General features: G+C 42.3%; 1 protein-coding gene across 1 annotated transcript in view; it reads right to left on the reverse strand.

The window, feature by feature from the left end:
• Positions 1 to 25,112, reverse strand: part of ARHGAP10 (Rho GTPase activating protein 10) — a 260,742-nt gene that overhangs the window by 72,325 nt on the left and 163,305 nt on the right. The window contains exons 15-18 of the mRNA XM_081092259.1: positions 24,778 to 24,865; positions 13,216 to 13,274; positions 2,536 to 2,641; positions 805 to 964 (exon numbers count right to left, since the gene is read on the reverse strand). Of these exons, the coding sequence (XP_080948385.1) occupies positions 805 to 964; positions 2,536 to 2,641; positions 13,216 to 13,274; positions 24,778 to 24,865 (413 nt within the window). The remainder of the gene's footprint in view (positions 1 to 804; positions 965 to 2,535; positions 2,642 to 13,215; positions 13,275 to 24,777; positions 24,866 to 25,112) is intronic.

A 25,112-nucleotide genomic window follows, 5' to 3' on the forward strand; every position in this document is an offset into this window, starting at 1 on the left:
CAGGCTTCCCAACCCCAGACTGTGACCTGCTTTCCATCAAGGGCTGTGATGTTCCTCTTCGCATCCCCGCACCGAATACATGCTTGGCATATAATGCAATGTCAAATTTTCTAAAAGCTTTTAATGAACAAATGAATAAGCAAGAATTTTAATAGTTGTCTTGGAGGAAAAGTGATCAGCAAGGTCCTGATCTGTAAGTGACAGAATGAGAAAAAGAAGTCTAAACGTCCTTGAAAGAGTCTATTGTATTTTGAAAAAGCATGTATTCCCCTTGATTATATAGAACAAGTAACAAGCTGAGTCACCTAAGAGATTATTCCTTTTAAATTAGAGATTCTTAACCTGGGGTACCCCAGATTCGGAGATACATGTGAACCCCCTGAAATTGTTAACATGCTTGGGGTAGAGGGGAGTTATGTGCGCATCTCTGGGGAGAGTGTGACACAGATCGACAAAAATATTATCCTTGTGTCATGGAACTAGAATTTGAGATAGGAATGAAGGCAGGAAAGGAAAAAATAAAAATAGAAAAAAAGAACCTTGAACAGTCACAACTGCAGAGCCAATATCCATTTGCAACGGGGTTAAATATTTCTTCCTTAAGCCAGTTAGATAACAGAAGACCCAGCAGGCTCCCAATTTATGAAGCTCCATCAGAAGAGAGAAGCTCAGTGCGAATTTCTCAGAACCAAGCTCATCATCATGACAAATTTAAAAAGAGAGAGAAGGAAATACTTATACATCACAAATTGACAAGCCAAATACAGCAATTCCTTTAAGGAGAAAATATTAATATGGGTTTACCTTTTCATGGTTTTCAATTAAGATTTCCACAACAATGTTCTGGAACTTCAAGTCCATGATGGCAGCAACAGTTTCTTCCTGTGGCCTCATCAGAGTTGGTCCAAACACCACTCCCAAATTTGCCACGGTCATCAGGTTCTGCTTGGAGTGGTTTGAAACACTAACGTTGATGAGGGCAGAAAGAAAGGTCTCTGGTTAGAAGGTGAGCAAAAACTGTGGAATGTACAGTATTCTGCAAGATATTTCCCTAAACACCAGGACTCAACTATCCTCAATGTCTGCCTCTGAAATAACAGGATCCCCCAACAAGACCACACATCATGAGGCCCCTGCCTACCTCTCTGCTTCTCTCTGATACTCTCTGCTCTAGACACAGAGGCTGGCTTAATAACTCCATCCACACACCAAGCTTGTGTCCCTCAGAGGCCTTCATTTACTGTTCCCCTCTACTTAGAGCACCTTCTCTGTCCCCAGATTACTGAACTCTTGTTCCCAGGGACAATGCGACTTGGCAGAATTACCTTCACAAGCACATAGGACTTGGACAGAGCACCCAAGTCCTGGGAACAAACTGGACAACTGTTCTCAGCAACTCCAAGGTCTCATCCTCAAAGAGACTTTCCATAATAACCCTCTTTGTAGTCCCACACCCAACATATATTCTCTCTCTCCTCCCTCTCCTTTTTGCCTTTTGACCACTCATCACCTCGAACTATTTTATATTTTTATTTGTATTCTGTTTGCTGTCTTTTCCCCTTAGAAAAACAAGACTTCCTGAAAGTATCCTGTTCAACTATGTGTCTACTAGCACCTAAGAAAGGTCAATCCTAGATGGTTTGGGTCAAGAGAGTGTCAGCCTGCGGACTGAAGGGCCCCCGGTTCAATTCCAGTCAAGGACACATACCTAGGTTGCATGCTAGGGGCGGCTGCAGGAGGCAACCAATCAATGTGTCTCTCTCACATTGATGTTTCCCTCTCTCTGTGTTTCTCCTCCCAACCCCCCCTTCCTTTCAGTTTCTCTAAAAATCAATGGAAAAATATCCTCAGGTGAGGATTAATAAAAAATAATAAAAAGGGCATTTACTAACAACTCTTTGTTGGCCAAATGAACAAATGGCTATACTAATACTAGGCCTCTACAGAGGTCATCATGTCCTCTGGCCTTCAGTTCCTTTTTCTGTGAAACAAGGGTTCTAAAACACAGTGCTCCTTAGTTTCTTCCCCCTCAAAAACTCCATAAATACAGCGACCAAGGAGTTATATATTTAAAAAAAGAGCTAACTTCTCTACTGGATTATTAGATTTTGCTTGCTTTTTTAAAGAGGGAATAAAAAGAATAGAATGGATCCTATGAAATACCTACCTATTCCTGGATTAAACAATCTTAAATGGCATGTTCAAAGTCAGAGTTAGGTAGGTGTGAAACCAGGCTAAATTTGCTAACAGACTAATAATCACATTTCCAGAATCAGTGTGCAGGGAAGTGTATAATATTCTCTTCTTCTACTTCAAATCAAACCCCAAGTTGTTGGCAGTGATGTTAAGCAAATAATTACACGACTTCATGAAAGCATCGTGTTTCAACAGTCTTGTCCAAAACACACACAAGGAGTCAGATGTCCAGCCTGCCCTTCCAGGTGTGGCCCCTGGTATTGTGTACACAGCCCCAATTCTGACCATTACAAAGGCAAGAACACCCAAGCAAAACGTTAGGCAGGAAAAGAGGCTTACTTTGTTAAGTGTTTCACCAAAATGTCCAACATCTCTTTATTTTTCTCTGGAAGTTTATGCACCAAGAAATGGATAGCATTCACACGAGATTCTGGACTCCCACTTTCTTTATAAAGGAAAAAGAATAGTTAGTAGTGTATTCGGAATCAAATATATTCCTAAGAGTCAATACATGCAATATCTCACCAGTTCAACATCTTCAGAGAAATTAAACATGTTTTGCCACCTTTCAAAGGAAAAGAAAATCTCTCTCTCTTCCCTGTTCTGAACTTCTCCGCCTCCCTGGTGGGGTGGGGGCTTTCAAGGAGGCTGCAGTTCCTGTCTTCCTCCCGGCTGACATGAAGAACAGCCAGCCCAGCTTGGCCCCTGGCACGCTGCACTCACAGTGTGCTCATCGCCCACTTGAAGGGGTCTAGTCACCCTGTCCTGCCCACAATGGGATGCAAATAAAATATCAGCAAATAAACTCTTCCCTCTTATGGGTTGAATTTCATCCCCCACAACATATGTTGACATTTACCACCCCCCTCCGCCCCCCGCCCCCCCCCCCCCCATGTCTCAGATGTGACTGTTTTAAAACACAGCCGGGATTTGTTTTAATCAGGTATGGTGAGACGTGCAGGCATTGAAATGACTGTCATCAAGGAAGTTTATCCTCACAGATTCTGAGAAAAAAGAGGCATGTCATGCCATAAGCTTCATTGTGGTTTCGTGCACAGGAACGGGAGAGGCAAGGTAAGCAGGCTGAGGATTGGTTTGGATTCTTTCAGGGACTCTGGGGCATAGGGGCTGTCCTCAGTTGTCTGGTACCTGGCCCCAGGTGATTAGGGAAGAATATGGCTGGAGTGTTAAGAGTCCAAAAGAGGGGGTGGGGAGGAGGAAAATGAGCTCTGGATTGGTTAGCTGGCATAGAAAAAGCACATTCAGGTTTACTATCTTTAGGAATTGGTTAGCCCCAAGAGGTTAGTCTCTCAGGATCAGTTAAGCCCCAGATGTTAAAACATCACAATAAAAAAAGACGGGCTTAACACAGTGATCTCAGTGGGGAATATGGCCCTTGCAGATGTCATTCATTAAGATAAGATCATACTGGAGACACACTAGAATGTTCATGGCAGTAGCACTCTGGGTAATAGTCCAAAACTGAACCAACTCAAGTAGCCATGAACAGTAGAACAGTAAATAGATTGAGGTATGTTTATACAATGGAATACTGCACTACGAGAGTGAATGAGCTACTGAGTCACCCACCAAGGAGGAATCTCACAAGACGAGCCAAAGAAGCCAGACGCAAACGACTATATTTTGTTAGATTCCATTTGTATATGGTTCAAATGCAGCAACCCTAACTTGTGACGTCAGAAGCCAGGCAAGTGTTCATTTGGCATGGGGTGGATGGTAACCATGGTGGGTATGAGGAAGGGTTTCTGGGTTCTGATAATGTTGTATTTCTTGATCTAGGGGCTGATTACATGGCGACCTTCACTTGGCAAACGTCCATTAGTCTGTACACTTGGGATCTGTGCATATTTCTGCTGTGTACCAACAAAAAGTTCACTGAAATTAAAGTTATCCATAATCAATATCACCCGAAGATAAGCTAGTAAATTTTAGTTTAATGCCTTTCATGTGTTCCACCCATTTTAAATAATGAATGTGCACACAGCCTATTGCATTCCATATATCATGGACATCTCTCCCTGTCATTCAAAGGAGCTCCACACCATCAACTTTACGATTAGCTAAGTTGCCTCCGAAATTAAGGGGCTCCAGTTTACTCTTTCGGTAGTAGTGTTTAAAAGTGGGGAATGAGATTTTACAGCACAGGACACAGTTGTGGCTAAAGAAAAAAAAAGCAAAAAAGGCTAAGAAATGAAAAGGCACAAGATAAAGTGGAACACAATCAAACTACATAATAAAAGACTTAGATATGGATTACACTGGACACTGAAAACAAAAGTACAACTATCTAAAGTTAGGTGATAAATTATAGTCAAGTTTTTAATCTGGAGTTAAAAACAAGATCTTACTAAATCAAAGCTGGGGGAAAAATAAAAGCAATAAAAATATAGAAACATTTTCAATTCACAGCTTTGATTTTAAAATTAAAGCAGGGACTCTGAAAAATAGTCTAAGATTCTGAAGGGTAAAAAGATAACTGCCTATGATAAGAATCCTGTACATTTGAAAAGTTAAAAAAATTTAAAAACTTTGCACTGAACAGCTACTTCTAACTCATGTGTCTATTTTGTCATCTTTCCTCAAGGGAAACCTAATGTAATATTTTTGGATTTATTACTTATTCAGAAACACAAGACATAGAAATAGTTTTCCACCCTCGAAGGATAAGGGTCTTCATTTCTAAAAATAGGGTAGGTTTTGAAAGATAATCAAAACCTCCCATTTTCTTTTTTGAGTCCCTCTTCCTCTCCAATCCCATATCAGTTGAAATCACACACACATTTTTTCCAAGTCTGCTTTTTCCTCCTTCTTCCAAATAGAAGAATTTTTGAGATAATGCTTTTAAAGTAACTCTACCTTTTTCTCCATTTCTTTTTATTTTGATGTTAATCTATTAATGGGCATTTCCATGTAGCTACAACATACTAACTTAAGGTACTCAAAAGTTTTCTAAACTAAATTATTTTCCGTTTTCACTGATATAAATGAACAAAGAATGAAAGGTACAACTTTTTAAAAATCTAGGACACTGAATTAACCATAACACCAAATTCCTAACATATGCCAAGGAATTGGGAGTTTACTGTAATAGCAAAAATACGTTTAATTGTATAACTATAAATCAGCATCCTCAACACTTCACATCTATCTGCTTATTATATGAACTCTGCCAACTAACGGAGACTGGAAAAGATATGATCTTAGCTTACTGGAGCATATCAGAGATACACGGGCAGATAAATGTTCAGTTATGTTAATATTTAAGTGCCATAAATCAATAGTACTGTAATTTTAGGAAAGCATGAGCACTTCCCAAGGAACAAGGAGTATCTTCCCTCAACAGACACCAAGTATCCCAGTTCTTCTGCAGAAGCTCCTATCGACTCAGAAATGAATACACCAGGCTCAAGTAACTTGATGTCAATAGCATTCGATTCCTTTAATTTCCAGATTTCCGACTCCTTCCCCACCAAGACCATATGACTTTGTCTGTTTACCAACAAAAACAAAACATTCTGGGTAGGCCAACACCAGTGCCCTGGAGCCTATAATTGTTATATTTTTCATCACATGAATATGATTTCACTTCCTACGTAACTTGACTAGTGAACCTAACAACACAAGTATTCTGGTTTGGGGGACTGAGATTTCCTGTGTGATACCTTAGCAGGCATCCAGGCTTCAGCTATCATCTTAAACTAAGTCTAACATGAGTCCAACCCTGAAGCATGGGTCCAATTCTTACCAATGTGACATATCAAGAAATCCAAGTCGGAGAAACTAAGATGGCGGCATACATAAACACCGGGAAATAGTCGCCTCCCCACAACAATTGAAAAATATCCCAAAGGACGGAGCAAACATCGTCCAGAACAACAGGAAGGCTGGCTGAGTGTAATTTCTACAACTAGAAGACAAGAAAAGCACGCTGAGAGCCAGAGGAGCTGCGGAGGCTGAGTGCAGAGGTACTGCGGCGGCTCGCGCACGCGGAAAGGGGGTGGCACCTGAGGACGCGGCTGTCTTTTTGAATCACAAGCTCCCGACTGCTCTGAACTCCGGTTCCAGCAAGTCTCTGGGGACCCAGGACTCATACGGGGAGAGGCTGCTCTGTCAGGCGGCAGCGGGCGAACTTGAGGGCGGATTTCCCTCAGAGGTGCTTGCAGCCGTTACCAGGACACTGAGACGCGCGACTCCGGGCACGGAGAATCAGCCATAGCTTCTTTCTCCGCCCTTTTGACTCTCTGAGACCCCGCCCCACCCAGGCTGCAGCAGAGGCTTTTGCATGTGAATGTACCTAACTACAGCCCAGCCAAGCAGACCCGGAACTTCCAAGAGAAGGCCCAAGGCCCCGCAGCAGCGGCTTGCATTGCTTCACAGCTGAGCCTCTTCGTGGCTCCGGCTGTGTAGCCTCAGGCAGGGGCTGAATTAGCGCCTCCTTAGATCCAGGAGCCACTGTACCCAGTGGTCAGAGGGGGACCATTCTCCCACGTCAGACACAGCTGCTTCCCACAGCCAATTGGCCTGGAGGTCAATTCCTCCCAGTGATCCTACAACAACCAAGGCACCAAGAGTGCACCAAGAGTGTCCACCCCAGGTAACTGGGGAGGCTGAGCCACTGGGCCCTACAGGACACCTGGCGCGCAGGGCCACTCTATCAACACAGGGAAGCAGCCAAAATGCGGAGACAAAGAAACAGGTCACAATTGGCAGAAACGGAGGAGGGCAGATGACTGGATATAGAGTTCAAGGCCACGTTTATAAGGTTTGTCAAGAATTTTATGGAAACCGCCGATAAATTTAATGAATCCCTCAAGGAGTATAGTGAGACCATGGAGGACATGAAAAAGGACCAACTAGAAATTAAGCATACACTGACTGAAATAAAGAATAATTTACAGAGATCCAACAGCAGACAAGAGGATCCCAAGAATCAAGTCAAAGATTTGGAATACAAAGAAACAAAAAATACCCAACCGAAAAAGAAAAAAGAAAAGAGATTCAAAAAATATGAAGATAGTGTAAGGAACCTCTGGGACAACTTCAAGCGTACCAACATCAGAATTATAGGGGTACCAGAAGGAGAGAGAGGGCAAGATATTGAAAACCTTTTTGAAGAAATAATGACAGAAAACTTCCCCCACCTGGTGAAAGAAATGGACTTACAAGTCCAGGAAGCGCAGAGAACCCCAAACAAAAGGAATCCAAAGAGGACCACACCAAGACACATCATAATTAAAATGCCAAGAGCAAAAGATAAAGAGAGAATCTTAAAAGCAGCAAGAGAAAGACAGTCAGTTACCTACAAGGGAGTACCCATCCGACTGTCAGCTGATTTCTCAACAGAAACCATGCAGGCCAGAAGAGAGTGGCAAGAAATATTCAAAGAGATGAATAGCAAGAACCTGCAACCAAGATTACTTTATCCAGCAAAGCTATCATTCAGAATGGAAGGTCAGATAAAGAGCTTCACGGGTAAGAAAAAGCTAAAGGAGTTCATCACCACCAAACCAGCATTATATGAAATGCTGAAAGGTATTCTTTAAGAAGAGGAAGAAGAAAAAGGAACTCTTACCATTTGCCACAGCATCGATGGAACTGGAGAGCGGATAAATACCACAAGATCTCACTTATTTGTGGAATATAATGAACAACATAAACTGATGAACAAGGACTGATCCAGAGACGGAGAGGCTTTGATTGGACTGTCGGGCCTTGGAGGGAAGGTAGGGGAGGGTGGGGGCAAGGGGGAAGGACCAACCAAAGGACTTATATGCAAGCATATAGGCCTAACCAATGGACACAGACAACGGGGGGGTGAGGGGATGAGGGGGGGGGGGGGGGTAGAGGTATGTAATATCTTAATCAATAAAAAAAAAAAGAAATCCAAGTCTAAGAGGCTGAGACACAGGCCATGGACTACAACATTCTCAAAGGTAGCAATCACCATGCAGTAAGAGCCTTCCCCAGATTGGTACCATCTTTTGTATTCCTGTGTAGACCAAGTAAACTGTTTTTACATCTTATAAATTTCTATACTAAAAGTCCATTATATTCTCTCAAAAGAATGATGTTAAATATATATATACTAGAGGCCCGGTGCACAAAAATTTGTGCACTCAGGGGGAGGGGGGGTCCCTCAACCCGGCCTGTGCCCTCTCGCAGTCTGGGACCCCTCGGGAGATAACGACCTGCTGGCTTAGGCCTGCTCCCGGGTGGCAGAGGGCAGGCCCAATCCCTAGGTGCAGCCCCTGGTCAGGCTCAGAGCAGGGCTGATTGGGGACTTGGGGCGCCGCCCCCTGTCATGCACAGAGCAGGGCGGATTGGGAGCTTGCGATGCAACCCTCAGTCACGCTCAAGGTAGGGCCGATTGGGGGGTTGGGGCACCACCCCCTGTCACACTCAAGGCAGGGTCAATGGGCAGGTTGCAGCGCCACCCCCTGTCACGCACAGAGCAGGGCCAATCAGGGGGTTGGGGCACTGCCCCCTGTCATGCACAGAGCAGGGCCCATCAGGGGGGTTGGGGCTCCATACCCTGTCACGCACAGAGCAGGGCCCATCAGGGGGTTGGGGAGCTCCCCTCTGTCACGCACAGAGCAGGGCGGATCAGGGGGTTGGGGCGCCGCCCTCTATCACCCACAAAGCAGGGCCGATCAGGGGGTTGGGGCGCCACCACTCTCACACTCAGGGCAGGGCAGATGGGGAGGTTATGGCACTACCCCATCACACACAGAGCAGAGCCCGTGGAGGCGGGGTTGGGGCGCCTCCCTCTATCACCCACAGAGCAGGGCCGATCAGGGGGTTGGGGCGCCGCCACTCTCACACTCAGGGCAGGGCAGATGGGGAGGTTATGGCTCTACCCCGTCACACACAGAGCAGGGCCCGTGGAGGGGGGTGGGGGGGAGGCGTTGGGGCGCCGCACCCTGTCACACACAGAGCAGGGCTGATCAGGGGGTTGGGGCGCCGCACCCTGTCACACACAGAGCCGCAGGGCTATCAGGGGGTTGGGGAGCTCCCCACTATCAGGCACAGAGCAGGGATGATCAGGGGGTTGGGGCGCCTTCCCCTATCATGAGAGAGCAGGGCGGATAGGGAGGTTGTGGCCCCGCCCCCTGTCACACACAGAGCTGCAGGGCGATCAGGAGGTTTGGGCGCTGCCCCCTGTCACACTGATTCCGGTGCAGGGAGGCCTCTCGGCTCCGCTGATCCCAGTGCTGGGAGGCCTCGCGGCTCCGCTGATCCCGGGGTTTTGTTTAGCTTCTATATTTGTAACAATGTTTCAAACTGCAAGCTCAGAGGCTGGCAAGGCGGGGAACGTTGGAGTCCTCCGTCACTGAAGCAAGGAAGCCTCATGTTAGCTTCAAGCTGCCTGGCTGCTGGCCGCCATCTTGGCTGGCAGTTAATTTGCATATCACCTGATTAGCCAATGGGAAGGGTAGCGCACGTAGGCTAATTACCATGTTTCTCTTTTATTAGATAGGATATATGTGTGTGTGTATATGTGTGTGTTTGTGTGTGTGTGTGTGTGTGTGTGTGTGTGTGTGTGTGTGTGTGTATATATATATATATATATATATATATATATATATATATATATATAATCTGTCCTCAGGTTCCTTATAAATAGGGGTGCTCAGATCATCTTTTGTTCTATTATTAACTGTCTTTGACCCCAGATTCTGACACTGAGCTCTTAGGACCTCCATCCATAATTTATCGAGTGTTAGGATGTCTGACGACAAGCTCCTAAGTCCCTTGGAATTTCCTGGGTGATAAGAACATCTTTCGTTTTAATGAGGTGACTTTGGGTGGGCCCTTGAATGGGGACTGATCACCAGAAAGATCTAGCCATGATGAGAAGCTCAGATTTTTCAGTCCCATCCCCCATTCTCCAGAGATGCAAGTGGAGCTGGAAGTAGAGTTAATAATCCATATTGCATTCATGATAAAGCCTCCATAAAAATCCCAAACGTACAGGATTTGAAGAGCGTCCGAGTGCATGGACATTCCTGCATGCTGGGGTGGTGGAACACCCCACTGCACAAGGACAGCTCCTGTAGCAGGGTACCTCCAAACCTCGCCCTATTCACCTGGCTGTTCACCTGTATCCTTTATTGTTTCATTATGTTATAAGCTGTTAACCTACAATGTGTTCCCCTGAGTTCTATAAACCTTACCAGCAACTTACAGATCAAAGGGAGGTTATGAGAACCCGGAATTACTGGGGGTAACCTGAGGCTTCAGACTAGTGTCTGAAGCAGGGCAGTCTTGTGGGACTAAGTCCTTAACTTGTGGGATCTGATGCTAATGCTAGGTAGAAAGAATCAGAACGGAACTGAACTGCAGGACACTCTGCTGGTGTCCCAACACTGCTCGGTGGGGGGGAGCCCACACATTTAGTGACCGGGAGTGTCAGAAGTGAAGTATTGTGTGTGTGATGGAAGGAGAAACACAGGAGTGGTTTTTCTATACAGATGGTTTCTAGTTCCTTTCAGCAAATTTAGTTAACTCTCTTAGCTGAGAGGGTTTAGTTAATGCTCTTAATTATCTCTAATAAAGAAAACTATTTAATTCCCCAATGCATAAGTCAGTATTTCTTAAGAATGGAAAAATAAAAAAAAAGTTTGCTTCCTGTGGTTACAACCAACAAAACTCATATTTGTATCATGCACATCAGAAATTAACTCACAGGTTCTCAACGGAACTCTACGGGAAAGAAACGTACAACAGGAAACGAAAGGACCAAGAGCAACCTTCAGAGCTCTCAGCAGGGAGGGTAGGAGAAGAGACTATCTCAACACCATGAACAGATGGAAACTACCACACATGAAAAGAATCAGAACTCTGTTTCCATGCTGGGGTGAGAGGCGGTAACAAAGTCTGGTGATGCTTGGTAATTTTAGCAGTGAGCTCAGCTAACAGACACTTCAGCACAACAGGGCCATCTCTGACATTGGTAATGGACAATGAGAGCCCTAACCGCAATTCTAATTTTCCAATAATATTCAAAAAGGGAGACTAATTTTGGCCACCTGATTTCTGTAGCTGTTTTATTCAATACTTGAAAGTACACATGCAAGAGATTAGAGGACCTGCTCCTGAGAGGAAAAGTGAGTACAGAGAACGGAACTCACAAAACTCAAATAAAAAATTAGAAATGTTGGCCTCTAAAATACACCTGGTTCATAGATGTACTTTTTCCTCATTAAATATGGTCACTACAGGTCCATTCCAACCGCAACTCCACTTAGGTGCAAATACGTGCCAATAATTACAGGAGCTACAGTTTTTCTTTGGAACAGGCCTGTTATTCAAATTGTTAAGGCTCTGTAACAGCATCCCACAAAATCGGGAAGCAAAACACAAGGTTCTGGCCTAGAGGGTGGTGATACCTTTTGTATTTATACAATCTCCTCTATCACATTGCTCAAGGATACCCTCAACAAACTCTTCCAACTCATCCCCACCACCAATGACTCCAGGACCACTTGTAAATTCCTCCTCTTAGGAGGCCTTCATCTGGTAAAATACACTGACATTAGAGTTTCAAACACACTGGCTTCAGTTACCAGGCCTGATAGTAAGAATAATGATACTCCCTTGTGGTGACTTAAAACTTATTCCATAATCACTTTATCTTTCTCCAATTCTCAAAGGATCCCAGATTAAAATTGGCACGCTTCTGCTTTTTCCAGTCCCCAAGGCGCACAACATGAAACAATGGTCCTCCAAGTGGAGTTTAATTTCTCTTTCCCCTGTGTGCCAAAAATGCCACAGGGAAGAAATCAAAACAACTAAGCATTTGCTTGAGTTTCTGCCAAGAAAACTTTCCCCCACTTCCTTGATCACACAAATTCTCTTTAAAAAAAAATCCTCTTCCCACATGAAAACAAAAGTGAATAGAACCATACTTTCCCCCATTACTGAAAGCCTATTTTCCATGGATATTCTAACCAGGCTTATACATGGCTTCTTCCTGCAACATACTAGGAACCTTCACGTGGGTCTGAGCAAAGACCTCACAAAAAGGCAACATTTAAAGCAATGTTCGGGCAGCAGTGACGCAGGCCCCAAAGGGACTGCTCGATGTTTTCCAACAGCAGATTGAACTATGGAATGCATCCAAGGGGGGAAAAAAAAGTAAATGAAAATACAATTATAGCTACTGTCGGTGCACCTGTGAAAACCAAACTGCAGGTTTTAGCTAGTGGAGCCTGGGCTTTGAATTTAAAGATCCCTATAATCTGGCAAATTACTTAACATCTCTCCACGTTCATTTCCTTAACTATTAAATACCTAACACCAGTGTATTTCAGAAGACTGTAATGATTGAACACTATGTGTCGAATATAAAAACAGGTGTACGATAATAAAACAGAAAACAAGAACACTTCAAATAAGTATAACTCACCCAAAATTTCATCACAAATTAAAATTCTACCAACTATGGGCCTTTTTCATTTAACATTTTATCACATATAATTCATTCTCTGTCAAATATTGTGTGGGCTTCTGACATTATCTCAAAGTATTTTTTCTGCCTTTAATTTACATCTAAATATCTAAATGAAGCCATTTCCAAACTACTAATCTCTCCATATCTGCTCATCTCCCTAACCTTCTACAAGTTAAATACATCCATGTTCCCATAGCATGGTGCTCATGCCATTATTATATATTTTACCTATAGTGGGAGGTGTGTATGCACCAATATTTGCTAGAAAATTGATTCCTGGGGCAGAAATTCTTTCATGGCTCTACTTACCCAGTATCTGCAAGGGACTAGGGCACAGTAGACAATGAGTACATGTGAATGAATGAATTTATTTATTGTCCCTTTTTTTCACCTTTTAAAAGAGAAAAGAAACCCAAGATCTTCAAAAGTGATTTCTATTTTTAAATTCAAATTACAGTAATGAAGTTCAATGTTCATGTGGAAATTACAGTTTATACACACTACCAACCACAACACTGTATTTTGCACCTCTACGCAATACTTACTGGCTGGAACAATGAAATCCCCATGTAACTCATAGGTCATAAGAGGCTCCGGAAGACTCCTGTGTGAAAAGGACAGCATAGGATTACCAAACAAATCCACATTGGTCACTGCTCTTTGTGTCCATTCTTTAATAAAGGATATTAAATATGTTGTGTATTTCTTAGTAATGCGTAGGACTTCCCTAGGGAATACTTTTACATATCAAAAAATACATATATCAAACAGATTATTTTATTAAGGGCTATCTGCACCGGGCACTATCAAAGTTAAGCACCCACAAATTCCTATCAGACCTAAGCACATGGTATTTTATATTTAATCTTGGTTAGTACCTTTACAAGATTTTATATATAAAACTTCCTTCCACTCATTAACTTAAAGTCAAACCTTCTATTCAATCAAATAGGCACATAATTTTGCAAATCATCTCTAATATATTAATTGAAAATGCCACAAAAATATATATTCAAAGATAAGAAATCAATCCTTTCCTCTTACATATCCCTATTATAAGTATATGATATCCATTTTTGGTTTATGCCTATGAAACAATAAAACATAGGTAAGAAGTGAAATTGAGGACAACTTGAAAAATATCCACGCCAGCCCAGCCGGTGTGGCTCAGTGGCTGAACCAAGAGGTCACCGGATTGGTCAGGGCACATGCCCGGGTTGTGGACTCAATCCCCAGTAGGGGGTGTGCACGAGGCAGCTCTTCAGTGTTTCTCTGTCATCAATGTTTCTATCTCCCTGTCCCTCTTCTCCCTTCCTCTTTCTCTAAAATCAATAAAAACATATATTTTAAAAATAAATTATGGCCCTAACTGGTTTGGTTCAGTGGACAGAGCAGCAGACTGCGTACTGAAGGGTCCCAGGTTCGATTCCAGTCAAAGGCATGTACCTTGGTTGCGGGCACATCCCCAGTAGGGGGTGTGCAGGAGGCAGCTGATCGATGTTTCTCTCTCATCGATGTTTCTAACTCTCTATCCCTCTCCCTTCCTCTCTGTAAAAAATCAATAAAATATAAAAAAATAAATTATAAATAGTAAAAAACACCCACACCATTTTAATTTTCTACAAAAAGAGATTACAGAAATGGCCATATATTTTATCCTATGGTCAACATAATGCTACAGTTCTACCATTATACAAATCTGAAATTTCAAAAGACCAGATCTCTGAACTCTATAAACACTTTGAGAACAAGTATAAATCTGTACAGTTTCTGGAGGGCAATCTGGCAAGATGTTAAGAACCTTTAAAATATTTAAATCACATAATCCAGAAATTCCTCTTCAAATGCTTTAAAAAAAAAAACATCAAAGATACACACACACACACAAAAAAAATGAAAACATATTCAAAAGCCAAGAAAAATGCCAGGAACAAAGATCATTTCATATTGATAAAGAGGTCAATTAATCAATAAGACATAAGAATTCTAAATGTTAATGGGTCTAATAAAAGGAGCTTCAAAGTACATGAAGCAAACTGATGAGACTACAAGGAGAAACAGACAAATCTACAACTATAGCCAAGATTTAAATACCTCTCTGTCTCAATAACTGATAGGACAAGGAGACAGAAAATCAGTTAAAATACAGAAGATTTGAACAAAGCAATCAACCAACTTCGTCTTTGTTTCATCCTTTACCTAAATGACACTCCACCCAAATGCATTCTTTCCCAGGGCACATGGAACATTATCAACCATATTCTGGGGCATGAAACAAATCTCAATAAATTTAAAAGGGCTCCATTTATAGAGGGTATTGCTCTGATTATAATAAAAATGGAATTAGAAATCGGTAACAGAAATATATCTGAAAAACCCCAAGGAAGATAAAATTAGGAAATATTTTGAACTAAGTGCACTACACCACATATCAGAATTTGAGGAATGTTAGTAAAGCAGTATTTGAGAATCAATTTTTACTGCTAAATATCTATATTAGAAAAGAAGAAAGGTTTTATATCAATTACTTCATTTTTCATCTCAGCCAGAAAAAAAAGAGTAAAGTAAGCCCCAAATAAATAGAACAGAAAAATAAATAAATAAAAATTACAGCAGAAATAAGTAAAATAGAAAATAAAAACAAGACAGAAAATGAATGAACTCAGTCAGTTCTTTGAGATAATCAATGAAATTGATAAATCTAGCCAGAATGACTAGGAGATAACATAATGAAATCACAAATTATCAATGTTAGGAATAAGAGAGGTAGCTGCAGAATTGATATAGCATTTAAAGGTATTAAAAAATAAGATAATATTATGAACAGTTTTAATTTACACAAATTCAACAACTTAGATGAAATAGACAAATGTCTTGAAAGACACAAATTCCCAAAGTTCCCATGTATTCCCACATCTATTTGAGAAACTCAATTTGTACTTTAAAATTTGCCAGTAAGAAAACTCTAAGCCCAGATAACCTCACTGGGGAATTCTAGGAAACAAAAAAGAAAGAACACCAATTATATACAAATTCTTCCAGAAAATGTGAGAGGGAATACTTTCTAACTCATCCTTTGAAATAAGAATTACCTTAGTTCCAAATTAAAGACATACAAATAAAACTACAGATCAATATAATGAATATAGGTGAAACTATATCCTATCTAATAAAAGAAACATGGTAATTAGCGTACTTCCGCTACCCTTCCCATTGGCTAATCAGCGAGATATGCAAATTAACTGCCAGCCAAGATGGCGGCCGGCAGCCAGGCCGCTTGAAGCTAACATGAGGCTTGCTTGCTTCAGTGACGGAGGAAACCAACGTTCCCTGCCTGCCTTGCTGGCCTCTGAGCTTGCAGTTTGAAACATAGTTACAAATATAGAAGCTAAACAAAACCCCAGAAACCTGCTTTCAGCCCGCCGGGATTTCAGAGCTGGAGTTGATACAGTGTTTCGACTATAGAACCCAAACAAACCAGATACCCGCTTTCAGCAGCAGAGGCCTCAGAGCTGGAGCCAGAGCTAAAGCTGGCCCAGAATAAATTTAAAAAAAAAAAAGAAAAAAAGGAGCAGTTGGGAGCTTCAGTCACCCGCCAGCCTGAAAACAGCCCTCAGCCCCTCACCCAGACTGGCCAGGCACCCCAGTGGGGACCCCCACCCTGAAGGGTGTGTGACCAGCTGCAAACAGCCATCATCCCCTCACCCAGGCTGGCCAGGCACCCCAATGGGGACCCCCACCCTGATCCAGGACACACTTCAGGAAAAACCAGCCAGCCCCCACCCGTGCACCAGGCCTCTATCCTATATAGTAAAAGGGTAATATGCCTCCCAGCACTGGGATCAGCGGAGCCTCAAGGCCTCCCAGCACCGGGATCAGAGGAGCTGAGAGGCCTCCTGGCACCGGGATCAGTGTGACAGGGGGCAGCACCCAAACCCCCTGATCGCCCTGAGGCTCTGTGTGTGACAGGGGAAGGCACCCCAACCCCCTGATCAGCCCTGCTCTGTGCCTGATAGGGGGAGCTCCCCATCCCACTGATCGCCCTGCGGCTCTGTGTGTGACAGAGTGCGGCGCCCCAACCCCTGATCGGCCCTGCTCTGTGTGTGACAGGGTGCGGCGCCTCAAAACCCCCCCCCCAGGCCCTTGCTCTGAGTGTGACAGGGTAGAGCCATAACCTCCCCATCGGCCCTGCCCTGAGTGTGAGAGTGGCGGCGCCCCAACCCCCCCTCCACGGGCCCTGCTCTGTGTGTGATGGGGTAGAGCCATAACCTCCCCATTGGCCCTGCCCTGAGTGTGACAGTGGCAGCGCCCCAACCCCCTGATCGGCCCTGCTCTGTGGGTATAGAGGGTGGCGCCCCAACTCCCTGATCCACCCTGCTCTGTGCGTGACAGGGTGGAGCTCCCCAACCCCCTGATCGACCCTGCTCTGTGCGTGACAGGGTATGGAGCCCCAACCCCCCTGATGGGCCCTGCTCTGTGTGTTACAGGGAGCAGAGCCCCAACCCTGATTGGCCCTGCTCTGTGCGTGACAGGGGGTGGCGCCGCAACCTCCCCCTCGACCCTGCCTTGAGTGTGACAGGGGGCGGTGCCCCAACCCCCTATTGGCCCTACCCTGAGCGTGACTGAGGGTGGCATCGCAACCTCCCAATCCACTCTGCTCTGTGCATGACAGGGGGCGGCGCCCCAACTCCCCAATCGGCCCTGCTCTGAGCCCGACCAGGGGCTGCACCTAAGGATTGGGCCTGCCCTCTGCCAGCAGGTCGTTATCTCCCGAAGGGTCCCAGACTGCGAGAGGGCACAGGCCGGGCTGAGGGACCCCCCTCCCCACCGAGTGCACAAATTTTTGTGCACCAGGTCTCTAGTATATATATAAAAGTCTAAGTGACCAAACGACCAGTCGACCAGTCACTATGATGCACACTGACCACCAGGGGGCAGATGTGCAATGCAGGATCTGCCCCGTGGTGGTCAGTGCGCTCCCACAGTGGGAGTGCAGCTCAGCTTACCAATGGGCACCAGCTGCCAGGCTCACAGATGGTAAGTGCAGCTACAGTGGCGCGAGCCTCTCCTGACTCCACGGCAACACTACTGAGTGGCGGTGGCAGACACAGCGGGCCGGGGTTAGCTGAGGATCAGGCCTAAACCAGCAGTCTGACATCCCCCAAGGGATCCCGAATTGCAAGAGGGCGCAGGCCAGGCTGAGGGACCCCAGCGGTGCATGAATCCATGCACTGGGCCTCTAGTTCTAAATAAAATATTAGCAACTCAAATTCACAAAGATATAAAAGGATAATACAGCATGAGCTTATAACAAAAATTTAACTGCCTTAGTATTAAAACAAAATCAATGCAACTAACCATTCTAGAAAACTATAAAAGAAAAACTCTATGATCATCTCAATAGGCAATTCAGGGAAGAAAAAGATAATTGTTCCCACAAAAGGTACTGGAACAACTGGACATCCATATTCAAAAGTGAACTTGGATCCACACCCCATATCATCACAAAAATTAACTCAAAATAGACCACAGATCTAAGTATAAAACCTAAAACTATAAAACTTCTAGAAGAAAATAGAAAACCTTTGTCACTTTGAATTAGGCAGATTTCCTTGATACATCCCATAAAAAGAAAAATTGATAAATTGGACTTCATTAAAATTAAAAACCTTTTAAAAGATGCTCTTAGAAGAATAAAGACAAGCCATAGGCTGAAGAAGACATTTAAAAAGCACGTTATGTGAGAAAGGATTTATATCCAAAATATATAAACAATGACCAAAACACAATAGGAGGAAAAATAACCCAGTTTTTTTAATTGTGTGAAAGACACAGACACCCAAGAATACATATAAAAAGCAAAAAAGCACATAAAAATGTCTAACACCATTAGTCATTATGGAAGCATCAACTGAAAAGCACGATGCGATGGCACCACATCCCTGGTAGAATGGCTAAAATCCAGAAGATTGACCATATCAAGAGCTGGCAAGGATGTAGAGAAAATGAGACTCTTCCATGTTGTTGGTGGAAATGTAAACAAGCACAACCACTTTGGGAAAAAGTTTGTCAGGTTACCAAGAAGTTAAAGGCACACCGACCATACAACTTAAATGTTACAGACAATCTGATTTGCCCATGAGAAATGAAAGCCTATGCTCCCTTAAACATTTCTATTGTTTTTAGTAGCTTCATTTTTAATAGCCAAAAGCTGCAACCCTAATATCCATCAACAGGTGAACAGATTAAAAAAAACTGTGAGATACCCATATAATAGAACACAAATTACCAACAAAAGGGAATGAACTATGCTACAACATAATTCACATAAGTGAATCTCTGCTGAGTGAAAGAAGAGTTGAAGGAAACAAATAGGACTGTATGACGATATTCTATATATGTGAAATTATAGCAAATACAACATTTTTTATATAGTGACAGAAAGCAGACCAAGGTTGCTTCCTGGAATGAAGGAATGAAGAGAGCGGTATGAGAGCAAGGGGTTTCAAAGGGGCATGAGGAAACTGGGGGGTGATGAGAGGGTCCCTATTTTTATTATGGTGATGACTTCACAGATACATACACGTCAAACTTATCCAAATGTACGCTATAAATATGTGGTTTATTGTATGCCAATTATACTTCAATAAAACTGTTTACAAACAAAATAGATGCAAACATGCATTTATAGGTTATGTTCCCTACATACAATTTATGATGGTGCAGCAGACATACACACACACAGAGGCACGCACGCACTGACAACTGTAGACTTTGAAACTGAACTACTAAAGGAAACTGTTCTCTTATTTCCTTCCCTTCACCCCCTACACCAGCGGTCGCCAACCTTTCGGACCTCACGGACTACCAGTGGTCTGTGCGACCGCTGCCCTACACTATCATTTAAAGAAAAAAAATAAAATCAATTATACCACAGCCTAGATAAAGGGAGAGAAGTAAATTTATTGGGGTTTTTGTTTCAAAATGAGGACAAGCAAGATGAAGCAAAGAAGGAAAACTGTTACTGGGCAAAGAGTGAAAGTTAAAGGGTGCTGAAAAGAAAAGTGGGGAAAATGAGAACACTTAGAAAAACCATCAAGGGAATTTCATTTTCAATAAAAATGAATTTGTATCTGAACAGCTTCTACACGCTTCTTACATCATAGCCATATGTCTGCTAGGCAATGAAGCATAAAAAGTAAGCATTAGAGATCAATGTTACTCTCTCAACTTCCATCTCTCTCTCTCTCCCTCTCTCTCTCTGTCCCTCACTCCCTCTTTCTCTCTCCAAAAAGCCTCAGGTGAGGATTTTTAAAAGCAAACATTAAATACTGTTAATACAAATGACAAGTTCCCCATACAAAATGTATTATCCTGAGCCACAGCACCCCTCAATTTTCCAACCCAATGTGTTTCTGAGCTACATCTCTTTGCCACCCATTGCAAACTGTCTGGGACTATACATCATAATATTGACCAATGCTGGCAAATTCTTCCCCTCAAGTCCCATTCCAATTTGCAGGCTTTAAAAGTTTCCTCTAGGTGAAATCATTTTACTAAAAACATCACAAAACAGCTCACTGGTCCCCTCACATGGGAAACTGTTGTAATGAACACACTGCTGAAAGTCAAAATCAATCAGAGGGCTGGTATTCAGCCCTCTAAGTACTAAAGTTAAAGGAAAGTTCCCTCAAGTCAGTAGAAGAAAGAGGGAGACACCAAATGCGTGTCCACTGTACATCTTTTATTTTTTGTCCAGTCCCTGGGAGGGGTTTTGCTTCTTGTGTTAGTTTGCCATTTGGGGGTTCTGTTACTTCCCTTCCACAGCCTCCAACCTCCCATCCCCTAAGGTGGTAGGGTTACTTGCAGCAGAATTCAAGAGCAATCGTGAGAAAAGCTGTCTGCAGCTCTGTGCCATGCGCTTGTGCCAGCTGCGATTCCAGTCCAGGCAGGCTGGCTCTAGCGCCCACACTCTCGACCATCACAATGTATTTATTACTCCTTGTGCTGAAAGAAAACCATTTGCTTAGGCCACAACTGGGTAGTCAAAATGAGATACATTTGGCACGTCACCAGAAAAAGTGTCAAATCTGAATGACTACACTTTCAGTTGCTAAACATAACACGGGGGAAAAGATCAGCAACCTTTCAAAGCTTCCAAGGCACCTGCCAGTTCATGTTCATCACTTCATCACGTTCACGCAGAAGGTGGGTATTGTTAGGAGGGAAGTTGTAGGACACATACAGCATCTCATAATGTTCTTCTGTAAGTGATGTTTGCTTCAAAGTGGGATTTGACAGGATGCAGCAACGTGATGAGGGAAAAAGGCAGAGAACGCAACACAAGACCAAGGCCATAAGGAACAAGCTACAGTGTGTGTCAAGAACCATTAAACTAATTCCTCACACAAGGGGTTAAAAAAAGAACTATGTGGAGCAGCGGGAAAACATGCCATTCACTACAAAATAACTGGATTTTTGTCTTTAGTTATCCCACCATAATTGAATCACCTCAGTCAACCCCTTACCTATACCAGGCATGAGTTTACCAAATAGTCAAATGAGTTTAAAGCTTCCCCCGGAGTGGCAGCTCCCTTTGCTAGTCAGTAACATGCAATTCCTTCTATGCTCATATCCCTCTCCCCTTCTTTCAGTCATGCACCTAACACAGGCTCTCTCAACCTCAGCACTATTGGCATGTTGGCCATCTGGGGGAAAGAATGGGCTGTCTCCTGCACTGTAGGATGTTTAGCAGCCCATCTCTGGCCTCCACTCATCAGATGCCAGTAGCACCCCCCCCTTTCTCCTGCAATGGTGACAACCAAGAATGTCTCCAGATATTGCCAAATATCCCCTTTTGGGGTAGGGGTAGGCAAAATCATCCCAGGTGAGACCCACTGCTCTCATATTTGAATGACAGGTACAGCTCTAGATACTGGGAATTCTGCAATGAGCATGAAACATAAGACATCTGTCTTCAGGAAGCTACATTCTAATCCCAGGGTGGCTAACGAGATTCATTTTTACTGTAGTCCTCATCTATACCTGTCAAGCAACATTAATGACAAATTAGACATAGGCAGGTAGATTTAACTTGTGTCCCTCTATAGACTAGGGATAATAATAATGTACTTCATTGTTGAAGAAAAAAAGTTTAAAGTGACTAAAAACATCTGGCTTAAATAAAATACTCGAAAATATGTAATACACACCGGAACCTATTGATATATTTTAATTTCATTAAAAAGTAGAACAGCCAGACAACACAGGCCACCTGATATAAAAACAAAACAAACAAAAAAAAAACACCAAGAATATAGTGCCACTATGATGCATTCTTGCAATATGTAACTGTTCTTGCAATAAATAACCTTAACCTGAATCTAATGAAGTCTATAGATTTAACTAATAGTTTACAGGAAATATGACAGCTAGGGAAACATGTTAAATGACACCATAAGGACACGAAATACAGCCATAACTAAAAAACAGAAAACTCTTTTAAAAAATGACCCAGGTTCACCAAAAAAAAAAGCTGGGGGGGGAGGGTGAGGGTGCTGAGGGAAGAGAATGTGCAGATTAAAAGCAACTTACTAGGTGTAGCAGTTAATAATGTGGATTTTTTTTCAATAGATGGAGTTACACATATGTTGATATATATGCGATTTGATATGTATGCTATTTTATTGTATTGACAACAAGCTTCAGAACTTCATATGTCAAATTTTCTGAAGGTGTTAACATCATAGATATTTTTACGCTTAAAAATGTCAAATTTCATGCCAAAAAAGGAGCATTTGTGGAAAGTTTTAATTCATTACTTTATTTTGAAGATAAGTGCTGCTGATTACTTCGGGAAGCTTATGGTGAATATGCTCCATCTCAAGATACTTGTGAACACTGGTTTAAACGCTTTAAAAGTGATGATTTCAGTGTGAAAGACAAAGAACGTCCAGGTCAATGGGAAAAGTTTGAAGACCAACAATTACAAGCATTATTGGTTGAAGATGGGTGTCAAACTCAAAAACAACTTACAGAAAAGATTAAACGTTGCTCAGCAAATAATTTCCGATCATTTACAAGCAATGGGAAAGATTTTAAAGGAAAGAAAATGGGTGCCACATCAACTGAACGAAAGACAAATGGAAAACCCAAAAGTCATTAGTAAAATGTTGCTTCAAGAGCACGAAAGAAAGTCTTTTTTGCATCGAATTGTGACTGGCGATGAAAAGTGGATTTATTTTGAGAATCCCAAAGATAGAAAATCATGGGTTGATCCCGGTCAACCATCAACATCGACTGCAAGGCCAAATCGCTTTGGAAAGAAGACAATGCTCTGCGTTTGGTGGAATCAGGAAGGTGTGGTGTATTATGAGCTTCTAAAACCAGGTGAAACCGTTAATACTGATCACTACTGACAACAAATAATCAATTTGAACCACACTTTGATCATGAAACAACCAAAATGTGGCAGAAGACACGGCAAAGTAATTTTGCTTCATGATGACGCACAATCACACACTTCAAAACCAGTTGAAGACACGTTAAAAGATCTTGCCTGGGAAGTATTAACCCACCCGCTATATTCACCAGACCTTGCTCCTTCAGATTACCACTTGTTACGATTGATGGCACATGCACTTTCTGAGAAGCACTTCAAAATATACGAAGTGGAAAACTGGGTCTCTGAATGGTTTGCCTCAAAACAAGGAAAGTTCTATTGGGACGGTATCCACAAATTACCTGAAAGATGGGGGAAATGTGTAGCTAGCGATGGACACTACTTTGAATAAAGCACTTTTGATGTTTCTTTTGAAATTATCGTAATTTCTTTGATTACAAAATCTGCCATTATTAACCAGTACACCTAGTAAAACACATCAACCAGGTTCTGGTCAAGCAGCTCAGTTGATTAGAGTGTCATCCGCACACACCAAGGCTATGGATATGGTCGGACACATACAAGAATCAACCAATGAATGCATAAATGAATGAAACAACAAACTGATGTTTCAATGTTTTCTCTCGCTCTCTCTCTCTCTCTCTCTCTCTCTCTCCCCCCCCCCTTTCCTTTCTCTCTAAAAAAATCAATTAAAAAAACCCTCACATATCAACCAAGTAAAATGTGTTGGCACTGTTTAAATCCTGTAGTTATTAAAACAAATATAAAAAGACTTTTTGAAAAAAATTAGTAAAAATGGAACAAAGACTAAGTACTTGATGATATTAATTTTGTTAGATATAATAATTATATCCCTCTTATCTTTTCTATATGGTCTTTTTTAAAGTATATTTTTACTGATTTCAGAGAGGAAGGGAGAAGGAGAGAGAAATATCAATGATGAGAAAAGATCATCAATCCACTGCCTGCTGCAAACCTCCTACTGGGGATCGAGCCCACAACCCAGGCATGACCTGGACTCGAACCTCAATCTCCTGGTTCATGCATCGAAGCTCAGCCAGTGAGCCACACCAGCGGGGCAGCTGCCAGGACTTTTTTCCCATTGGCTTATTCACTTCTTTTTGTACTTCTTAGGTATTTACTTTTTTTATCTAACCTTAAGCTTTTTAATCATCAAATTCCTCTACTTCTTAGGGAAAGTTTAATGACTCACGGAGATGATGAACCTTTTTCTAATTCTAATCCTAAATATTTTCTATAATAAATGGAAAATTGAAGTTTATCTTTAAACCTCAATAAGTAAATTTGTTTTCAAATAGCTCTGCATTTGTTTTATCATTTCAGCCTTTAAGATCAAATGGTTTAAATTTAAGCTTTAAAAAAATCATTTTAGCCAGAAAAAAAAAATTCAGTGAATGCAATAGTGTTCTTCCTCTATTGTTTCATAGCATTTACATCCTAAAACTCACATTTACAATAGACATCTATTTCTATACCTCAGTCTGCTCCCTCCAATTCTCTTCTGTTGCAATTTACCTACCTGATGTTCCCCTACTTAACTCACTTTCTGGGACATTATTGGCTACCTCATACATGTTCTCCTTTTAATAAGGTTTAACTTGACTATTAAGATGCAGAGTTGGCATCTGCTGGGTTGGATATCCACATCCCCCCTGCTTCCCTCCTGGTACTCAGAGGAGCTTACCTCAAATACTGCTTCAGGGCACTCGTTATTGTCTTCACTTCCCAATCACTGGAATTCTCCAGGTCCAAATCATTGCAGGTTTTTACATCTAGTGAGCAAGCAAAACAGAAAAAATAATTAAAACTTTGAACATTCAAAGGCCCTCTTGACTGGCTCACAAAGCTTTCATTTATAAGTGGCCAAACCACAAATAATTAATTCTGTGGTTTCCTATAAAAACATTATATACCATTTCTTATAATACTGTAAGCCATGACCTAGCATTAGACATTTCTAACACTTCAGAAAATCTGTCGTGGAGATCAAAATAAGAGGATTGGGATTGGGCCGAGAGT

Source organism: Myotis nattereri (assembly GCF_964212035.1).
Source record: "Myotis nattereri genome assembly, chromosome: 5".
NCBI classification, from domain to species: Eukaryota; Metazoa; Chordata; class Mammalia; order Chiroptera; family Vespertilionidae; genus Myotis; species Myotis nattereri.